At 41.8% G+C, this 10,746-nt stretch overlaps 1 protein-coding gene across 1 annotated transcript; it reads left to right on the top strand.

Moving 5' to 3' along the window:
• Window positions 1-3,299: 3,299 nt before the first annotated feature.
• On the top strand, window positions 3,300-6,864 carry NPVF (neuropeptide VF precursor). Its single transcript, XM_043965189.1, has 3 exons — window positions 3,300-3,460; window positions 5,213-5,616; window positions 6,416-6,864. Exons 1-3 carry the CDS (start codon window positions 3,323-3,325, stop codon window positions 6,519-6,521), a joined length of 648 nt encoding a protein of 215 aa, XP_043821124.1. The 5' UTR covers window positions 3,300-3,322; the 3' UTR covers window positions 6,522-6,864.
• Window positions 6,865-10,746: the final 3,882 nt, after the last annotated feature.

Genomic DNA, 10,746 nt, shown 5'->3' with positions numbered 1-10,746 from the left:
TTTTAGTGCATTCTGAAATTAAGTGAGTTAAAATGTGCCTGATAGGGGCAGCTAGATGGCGCAGTGGATAGAGCACTGGCCCTGGAGTCAGGAGTACCTGAGTTCAAATCTGGCCTCAGACACTTAACACTTACTAGCTGTGTGACCCTGGGCAAGTCACTTAACCCCAATTGCCTCACTAAAAAAAAAAAAAGTGCCTGATAGAAGCCTCTTGTTTTTGTCATCACTAGTCAGTTTGACTCTTTAAAAAAAAAAAAAAACACTAAGCCCCCACAACAGACTGACTGGTCCATTGAGTCCATCCCTACGAGCTTTGCCCTCCCACCATGAGCCTGAGTTTTCCATAGCTCAAAATATAGTTGACACAAGGTGCTATACAGTAAGACAATTTCAGACATGGCCATTGTCAGAATTTGTTTGCCTTGACTATCTCTATGTTACAAGAGCATGGTTTTTCTTTTTAATCGGTATGGTGCAGGGAGTGGGACAAAAGACTGGGGATAAGATAGCCAAAGGCAACAACAAAAAGAGTCAAGAATGAGAAGAGGGTATAATAAGACCCTGAAATATTTGTCTAAAATGCATAGAAGAGGGGCAGCTAGGTGGTGCAGTGGATAAAGCACCGGCCCTGGATTCAGGAGGACCTGTGTTCAAATCCAGCCTCAGACACTTGACACTAGCTGTGTGACCCTGGGCAAGTCACTTAACCCTCATTGCCCTGCCAAAAAAAAAAAAAAAAAAAAAAGAAAGAAAGAAAGGGAAAAAAGAGAAAAATGTATAGGAGAGAACAGAAAGAAAGACAGGAGAAATCAGACGAGCAAGACAGCTCTGAATGGTACATGGTAAATGTATTATATATTAATATATCATCACATGATGTATTATGTCATATATTTGTTGTATGATTTATATGTAATTATATTTTTATAATATTTTATAATATCACCCATCTTGCAGGGTTGTTGAGAGGATAAAATCAGATGTCACATAAAAAGTGTGGTGCAAACCTCAAAGTTCTTATTTAAATGTTAGTTACGGGACAGCTAGGTGGCGCAGTGGATAAAGCACCGGCCCTGGATTCAGGAGTACCTGAGTTTAAATCTGGCCACAGATTGATACTTACTAGCTGTGTGACCCTGGGCAAGTCACTTAACCCCCATTGCCCCGCAAAAAAAAAACAAAAACAAACAAACAAAAAATAAATGTTAGTTACTAGTTATTGTTATTTTGAAAGAAAAGCAAGTTGTGCCTAATAGATATTCACAGTTTCAGATACAATCTTTTTCTTTTCTACTCTCTATATAAACGCTCATTTTATTTGGTGTTTGCTAAGTTCAGAATTTAAAACAAGCTCATTAGAAAAAGAATACATGTCACAAAGTAAATGCCTTTCAGGAAGGTTGACAAGCCTCTCCTTGTGTTAGTTAAGGGGCTCTAATGAGACAAAGTGCTTGGGCATTTCATTGATAAATTAGAATCCCAGTCAGCTGCTCCCAATTGTGAATTTTATTCCAAATTTAATAGGGATAAATCTAAAATCCTAGTCTTAGGTTCATATAGAAAATAGGGAAAGACCCGATCATGTGTGTGTGTGTGGGGGGAATCTGGGGCTTCTAGTGTACTGCAAGCTCAATTAAGGTCCAAAGTTTGACATGGCAGACAAAAACAAGACAAAAACAAAACAAAAACAAACAAAAGAAACTGACTCCTTTAGTGGAAGGCACCATGGTGGGGCTGCCTTTGTTCAGACTACATATAGCATATTCTGGGCAGCACATTTTGAGAGGGATGGTGGTAACTGGGGAATAAGGTGATGGAACTGAGACTACTTTGCCTGGAGAAGAGAAGGTAGAGGGAAGACATGATAGCTATCTTTAGGTATTTGAGGAGCTGTTTCCTCTGCTTAAACCACAGAGGAAAGAACTAGGAGTATTAGGTTGGAAGTTGCAGAAGGACCAGTTCCAGCTAGATGGAAGGAAAAAATGTCCTAACAATGAGAATTTTCCCAAAGTGACATGGGCAGCCTTGAGAGGTGGTAAGCTCCTCCCTGACTCAGTTCAATCATTTTTCAGTTGTGTCCTACTTTCCACAACCCCTTTTGGGGTTTTCTTGACAAAGATACCGGAGTGATTTGCCATTTCCTTCTCCAGCTCATTTTACAGGTGAGGAAACTGAGGCAAACAGAGTGAAGTGACTTGCCCAGAGTCAAAGTATCTGAGGCCAGATTTGAATTCAGGAAGACGAGTCTTCCTAAGCTCAGTCCTCTATCCACTGACTAGAGATCTTCAAAGAGGGTCTCTTGTTCAGTGTATCAAGGTAGAGACTCTTGTCCAAGTGATGTAGGTTGAACTAGATGCCTCTATGGGACCTTCCAACTCTTAAATTCTGCGAACTGCAGCTCTCAATAAAAATTAAGTATTTGTTTGGAGCAAATTCAGTTCTTGGGTACTGTCAGTAGTCTTATGGTCATGTAAGATTACCGGAATAATAGGAGCTGTGGGAGTTACAAAACCAGCACGCATATGTACTTCCCAAAGCTCTGCTATGCTCTTCCAGAAAGTGGGATCAACAGCTTCATTCACTCGAAATCTTGCTGACTTCCATAGTTTTGCCCAGTGGGCAAAGACTCTAAGATCCTAAAGGGATTGAAGCCTACCCTAAGATGGCTGCTCTCTCCAGGATACATCTTTAACTCTCCTGTGAATATTCCTAAGGCACACACAAAAATATTGTGATGACCAAGTAGACATTAACTTTGGATATTTTTGGTAATAAACAAACTGAATAAGACAGAAAGCTAATTAATGACATGTTGGCCTCTGTTGCATGTGGTTCACATTTTGAATTTCACCTGACATTTTAAAAACACAATGCCTATCTCTGGTATTGACCAAAATCAAAAGTCTTTCTCGAATATTCCTTTTCTTTTCTAAGAAATGGTATGTAGCTTGACGCAGAGACCCCCAAACCGAATTCCATTTGCAAGAATGGGGAGCTTCCGAACATAGTGCCCTTAAAATTCGAATTCCCTGGACCCTCAGTCTTACCTAATTAGAAATGTTTTCATAATAAGAGGAATTGTTTTCAAAGCTAATTAATTTGCGAGTGGAACCTGCCACCGCCTTCCGGGAACAAATCACCGACATTCTTCGAATGCATATTCCAGTCTCTGGCCTTAATTAATATTAGAAATTCGGCCATGTGGAATGGATGCCCCAATTCAAGGCATCTTTCTTTGTCGTTTGCCAGTATAAAAAGACCTCCGCGTCCCTCATGTCGTCCCGAGCAGCGCATAGAAACTTCATTTGAGTTTTTATGGACAATGGAAATCATCTCATTAAAGCCATTTGTCGTATTTATTCTGGCCACTTCAATCCTGTTAGCTTCGAGGTCTGTCTGTGCCGATGAATCTGTGATGTCCAATCTTCACGACTGGGAACATTATGATGAATATTTAAAGGTAACTCTTTAAATTTACACGGACGTGCCTGGCATTAACTCGAGCGTTGAAACCGAGGAGTTCCGGTAATTGGCTAATAACGGGAACAACTTTTTAGTAAAGTTGTTCCCCGAAAGGTACAACTTAATAATATACTTTGCTTTCCTCGTCAGGTCCTCGGTGACATCCGTGGGTTGGTGGCTCCCACTGGCACAGCGGTAGCCAGGCTGGCATCCGTAATCGCAGATTAAATAGATAGCCTGTAATGGGATACTTAGCAAGCAGAAGGCACATTACGGAGCGGCAATTAGCGTAGGAAAACATGTTTGTAATAAACTGCCAGAGACCCGAAAAGAGCTGGATGCATTTTAAAGAGGAGTGATTTAAGTATTCTTAACGATGAATGCAAATGTAATGAGGCAGTTACGGTTTTCTGCTTAGTAGGAACCAGTTGGTAAATATGCACAGAAATTTAATAACTTAACAAACGTCAGTGGAGGGGCAAAATTTTTAGGGTGAAACAAAAATGTAATTAAACATTTGCTATTTGGATTAATTCAATATAACTGAGCTTGTAATGGACTTGGGGACAGAAAATGATTTCGGGAGTGCTTCCCCTTTCTAACTATGCTGGACTATGCCCCAAGAATCAACCATCATCTCCCACACAATCACAGCATTCACCCACCATTTTGATGTCTCACAAATGGTGGAGGTAAGGAGATAGAGAATAAGGGGGATAAAGTCTGAGGAAGACAAAAAGAGAGGCATCTCCCTAGAAATACAAAAGGTCTGTTCTCCAAATTTGATTGTTCCAGCTACTATTGATACAAAAAGCAGAATAAGAGCATTCATATCAGTGCCACTTAGTACCTGTGTGAGCTTGAGCAGTTTCTACCTGAGACTCATCTGAGTCCTTCTTCCAGTTGTTAGATAATTAATAATAATAATAAACAGCTAACATTTATTTAATGCCTACTATGTGCCAGGCACTGTGTTATACTGACTATTTCATTTGATCCCTACAGCAACCCTGGGAGATAGGTGTTATTATTATTATCCCCATTTAGAGTTGAGGAAACTGAGGCAGAGATCAGGTAATTTGTCCAAAGTTACCCAGAAAGTGTATGATGTCAGATTTGAACTCAAAGTCTAACTGACTCCAGGCCCAGTGTTCTATCTACTGAGTCATCTAGTACCTCTTCTTCACAAAAGTGTCTGGTATAAGAAAGGGTTCAATTCAGAGGAATGATGGGGAAAGGAAGAAGGAAGTGATAGAGCTATAAATGACAGTGATGTTAAAATAAAAGTTTTATTTATTTTATTTGTTTATTTTGTTTTGTTTTGTTGGTGAGGCAATTGGGGTTAAGTGACTTGCCCAGGGTCACACAGCTGGTAAGTGTCATGTCTGAGGCCGGATTTGAACTCAGGTCCTCCTGAATCAAAGGCCAGTGCTTTATCCACTGCACCACCTAGCTGCCCCAATAAATCTTAATAGAAAGTTACTTTGTCTAAATTTTCTATTTCTTTATCTTTGGGCCTATTATATACCCCAATAGACCATAACCTCTTCAAGGGTGGAGGGAACTTTTTTATTTCAGTCTTTGTAAACTCCAGTATCGGCTGACACAAAATGGGTGCTTAATGTTTGTTGAATTGAATTCTTTATATGCTTGAGATTTCTTGAGGTTAAAATCAGAATTCAAGTTAATTTGGTCACTCAGATCTTTCAGGTAAGAGGAAGCGAAATGATTTATCTCATTTTTATCACAGCCCATAGGACACCCCAATGAGAAGAAGCAAAGGAGCCTTAACCCTGAAGAGCTCTGGCAATGGGACTCCAACATGATCCACAAGGGGCAAAACCCAATGACATACAAGATCACCCAGCCAATGCCCCATCTACCCCTGAGATTTGGAAGGTCCTTCGAAGAAGAAAGGAGTGTTGAGCCTGTGGCTAACTTGCCTCTCAAGTTTGGAAGGAATTTCAATGGTGGTATCTCAAGGCGAATCCCCAACTTGCCACAAAGATTTGGAAGAGCAGCTGTCCAGAGTGTCATGGGCTCCTCCATCCATTTGCCACAAAGGGTGCTGGGGTCACCATCTGTAAAACAGCCAACTTACCCCATGGCCAGCCAGCCTCGGGAATTCCAGGCTGCTGATGAAGGGGAGCTCAGGTAAGTGGCAGACAATAAGACAGGATTAACAGGAAAATGTAACTTAACCTCTCTGGACTTCAGAATACTCACCTTTAAAATGAGGGTGTGAAAGTCAATCACCCCTGAGGTCCCCTTTCATCCTATATCAATGATCCTACCATCAATTGGGCAATTATTATTATTATCCTTATTTTACAAATGAGGAAACTGAGACCAAAAAAATTAAATCACTTACCTACAATCAATAATGGTAATAGCACATTCATAGAGCCTTTTATTTTGAACAAGTACTTTACATGTTATCTTATTTGATCCTCACAACAGCTCTAGGAGTTAGGTGCCATCATTTCCCCCATTTTGTAGTTGAGGAAACTGACAAAGACATGTATAAAAGTTAAGTGACTTGTCCAGGGTCACACCACTAGTAAAGTGTTGAAGGATGGATTTGAACTCGGGTCCTTCTGGCTCCTGGCCCAGATCTCTATTTACTGCACCATCCACCTTTCTCAGAAGCAAGTGTTTCAAATGCATAAAATAAAATACAGAGGACTGCAAAAGAACCCAATTCTATTGAAATACAGTTATTGCGATACTTCTTTAAACACAAAAACAGGTTCATAGATCCCAGGATAAGAGCTCATGGCATGTATGATCTCTAAGGACCCTTTCAGCTCCCAGTCTCTGTTCTCTGATCTAGCTCTCCCTCATATTTCCACAGAAGTCCTGCTAGAAAGGATTCCCACAGCCCTGGCCAAGCCCCTCTTGAGATGTCCCTGGTCCCAGTGAGTTTCATTATTTCCCATTTCTTCCATTTCAGGACCCTGGATTTCCATGATTATCTCACTAAGAAAGGTGATGAAAATAAAGTGAGTCAGGAGGAGTGGGAGGACCGGAGAGAAGCCCCTGACCCCAAGGTCATGTGACAGAATGGGTTTGGGCCATGAGCAGCCAGGGGAGGTTAAGAAGCATCAGTGGCTGTCATATTGTTTGCTTGGCCATTGATGAAGACATTATTGACTCTGACTTCTGCCACTTCCAACCCATGCTTTCAGAGAACACTTGCAATGCCCCCTGAAATACTCTTCATCTAAGAAGAAATGGCATTAACAGGACTATATGATAGACCACTGATGTTCCCCCCCCAAAAAAAAAAAGTTGGATACAACTTTTCTTCTTCTGGTGAAAATAGCCAAAATGTTTGCCAATTTTTAGAGAAAAAAATGGTAAAGGTTTGATTAGTGATCTGGTCCATGTGTTGGTAAAAATTAAGTGACTCTCCCAGAAGGACATAATTCAAAAATTCAATCCAACATTGACACTGACCTTGATGCATGTCATGGATAATAAAGCATTTCAAAAAATGGATTTCTTTGCCTCTCTTTTTTAAAAAGGGCTGACAATTTATAAGAATCATTCAAATGGTACCTATTCCTTTAAAGTTTGCGAAGTATTTTATACATGTTAGTTCATTGGGCAGCACAACAACCCTGGGGAGGAGCAGCTATTGTTGTCCCTGATTTAGGGATAAGGAAACTTCAGAAAAGCTCCCTGTTTTGCTCGGGGTCTTAAAGATAGATGGAGAGTAGGAGGAGGGAAAGAAAAAAACAACTAACCTTTCAGGTTTCTTAGAGGCAGGTGAACAGGGACCTCCCTGTCTCTGTGTCTCTGTCTCTCTGTCTCTCTCTGTCTTTGTCTGTGTGTGTCTCTCTGTGTGTCTCTTTGTCTCTGTCTCTGTCTCTCTGTCTCTGTCTCTCTCTGTCTTTGTCTCTGTCTCTTTCTGTCTCTCTGTCTCTGTCTGTCTCTGTCTCTGTCTGTCTCTGTCTCTGTCTGTCTCTGTCTCTCTGTCTCTCTCTGTCTCTCTCTCTCGGTTTCTCTATGTATGTGTCTCTCTCCCTCTCTTTTACCTCTGTTTTCTCAAGAATAGATTTCTAGCTGGGAGGGACCTTTGGTTCACCTAGTTCAATCCTTTCAAAGAGGAAAGTGAAGTTCAGAGAGAGGCTAACACAGAGCCAGGATTTGGATTCAGGTCCCCTGATCCCAGGAGTTAGAACTGGAAGGGATTTGAGGGGTCACCAAGTTCAGTCTTCTCGTGTTATAAATGAGGAAACTGAACTGATTTGACCCAGAGGCAGGTTTCAAAGCCCAGCCTTCTAGCTCTTTCTTCCCACCCCAGTCCTGTACCACACTGACAAATTGGTCTCCTGTCGGGATAATTACATCTCTACTAATTTCATTAATTTTCTCCCCATTTTTTATTACCAGTTTTTAATTCTTAGCAAAGCAACTGCGTGTCCTTCTTAATATAGTATCTGATAAATATGCTCTAGCATGTGTACATAAAGTGAAGCAGCATGGGACAGCAGATAGCAAGCTGGGCTTAGAGTCGGGGAAATTAGGTTTCAAGTCCCTGCCTCTGACACAGGCTGGGCAAATCATTTAACCTCTTAGTGGCTGGGAGGACTTTGTTGGTCCATAAGTCAGTCAGTGAGCAATGGCTCTGGCTTAGCAGATGGAGGAAACTCCCCCTGATGACATCATAGCTCCCTCAATGCACCATCTATACACAACCATAGAGTCTAGGCAACCTCCATTCCCTTCACCTCTGGCTGCATCTTCCTCACCTCAAAGAAGCCTCATCAACATGCCTTTGACATTAGAGGAGAACCTCCCACCACAAAGGTCAGGAATCTCAAGCTGCAAAGGACCCTCAAGTTCTTCTAGACCAATCCCCTCATTCTACAAATGAGGAAACTGAGGTCCAGTGAGGTCAAGGGACTTGACCAAGGTCATAAAATAATCAAGTGGCATAGCTGGGATTTGAACCCAGGACCTCTGAATCCAAATAGGGCATTGCATCATGCTGTTCTGAGAATGGAGATTTTTATCTTACAGAAGACTGCTTAGTCTAGAATTATTTAAAATCAATGAAATTAATTAATTGAATGAAATTAAAATATAATTTGTAGGTCTTCACAAAATCACAGCCTACACTAGATTAAAAGGACCTCAATGGCTCTTCATTCACTATTTATTTATTAAGCATCTTCTGTGCCGGATAGATGGCCCAGTGAATAGAGTGCTGGGCCTGGAGTCAGGAAGACTCCTCTTCCTGAGTTCAAATCCAGTCTGAGATACTTAGTAGCTATGTGACACTGGGCAAGTCACTTCACCCTGTTTGCCTCAGTTTTCTCATCTGTAAAATGAGCTGGAGAATGAAATAGCAAACCAGTCCAGTATCGCTGCCAAGAAAACCCCCAATAGGGCCATGGACAGTCAGACATGACTGAAATGACTATACAACAAAAACATGTGAAGATGAAATCTTCTTTTGGGGGGGGGTGAGGCAATTGGGGTTAAGTGACTTGCCCAAGGTCATGCAGCTAGTAAGTGTCAAATGTCTGAGGCCATATTTGAACTCAGGTCCTCCTGAATCCAGGGCCAGTGCTCTATCCAGTGCACCACCTAGCTGCCCCGAAGATGAAGTCTTCTAATTGGCCACCCAGCCCAAAGAACCAATGACTCAGGATACACTGAGCTGGCACTGAGTTTGAACACAAAGGAACTGTCCTGCCAATCTGCCATCTCATTGACCTCTTGGGAACAAATCAAACAAAAGTTCCTATGAGCTGCAGGGGGAAGGAAAGCTGCTGGCCTATCTCCTCCCCCGCATTGTGGGCTCGTGAGCACATGTTCCCTTCTAAGAGTGGCTCTCCCAGGCTCCCCTGTGAATCTGAGAGCTTCCGCAGGGACACCAGAGACCCCAACAGAATCCAGCACCAGCAGGAGAATTCAACAGAGCTGTAGGAGCCAAAAACATGCAGAGTCAGTCATTTAGTAGCAACTTCAGGGACCATTTCCCCTCCTAACAGAGAATGGTGCCAGCCATGGACCGTAGAAAGCGCACAGCAGAGAGCTACTTTATGAGGATTCCACACAAGGAGAAGACTTACAAAAGGCCGGGAGTTGAGAAGTAACCCATGGCCACGTGTGCTTTCTACACATATGCCTTACTACCATTGCTCTTTAAGTTAGTCTTCTCTCCTAGGGATCTCGTATTTGCAAGGGGAGAATGTGCCCCCAAATGAACAGGACGTTTTTTTTGTAACTCCTGTTCTTACTGTATCTTCTCAGTGAATTCCTTTTGTAAAACCTCATAGAATTCAACTGGTATATTGATGATGAGAGTATACCAGTGGGGGTTCAATAGTACTAAACTCACCATCTGACTCTCAAGGATAACCCCAAAAAGCTTAAGGAGAGCAGCAATCAGCCACTCTCTGGGGATCCAACCTAGTCCAGTTAGAGGACAGAGAGGATGCTATACTTCTCATTATCTCTTTTTGTTCTCTCAAGGATAAATCTCCAGATTTTTTTTCAACTGTATTTGTTAAAACAATAGGCTAATGGAAAATGTTAAAAGGAGTCATTGGGAATCCCTGAGTAGCAGATTCAGGAACATCTCTCAATCAAATGGGAGGGGGAGTTGCCAGGTGCCCACCGTACTTCTCATGACCAACAGAGATGTATGAAAAAGCCACATGGGCTCAGAACACACTCTGATCATGGACTCAAAAACTATACAAGGAAAAGGTAATTTGTGGTGTATTACTCCTTTTTCTCCCTGTGGTAGGAGAAGAGCTATGACAAAAACAAAAAAATAACAAACTTTTAAAAATAGGGTTTTTTAGACAAATTTCTTCTGGGGTAGAAGAAACAGAAAGGACCAAGAGAACCAACAACAATACAATTATTAGTTGGTGAAGTGGGCAGGGAACATTCAGGTCCAGACCAAGACCTGTTACTCACTGGTTTACTTATAGTCTGTAAACAGACATCATTCATGAATTGAGAGAAAACAGCAAAGGGGCTAGGTACATGAGAAAGGAAAAGTCCACAGGCTTGGATTCTAGCCAGTCCCATCCCAGTGCTTCCGTCCCAATGTCCACTATTTATATGTGTTATTAAATACACCCCCTATCCCCACCGTGCTAGGGGGTGAGGACAAGGAAGAGAGGAGGATCATCTGAGCTACCTGGAATCTTCCCAAAGATGAGTGCCACCTGGTAAGTGAGTACCTGCCTCTTCTCATTATAGCCAACATTTAAAATTTATTAAGTGACCAGGTCTGGAGCCTTTTCAATGTAGAGC

The sequence above is a fragment of the Dromiciops gliroides genome, chromosome 5 (assembly GCF_019393635.1).
Source record: "Dromiciops gliroides isolate mDroGli1 chromosome 5, mDroGli1.pri, whole genome shotgun sequence".
Classification (NCBI taxonomy): domain Eukaryota; kingdom Metazoa; phylum Chordata; class Mammalia; order Microbiotheria; family Microbiotheriidae; genus Dromiciops; species Dromiciops gliroides.
Note: the sequence above shows the minus strand (reverse complement) of the source record. Positions and strands in the feature narration are given on the sequence as shown.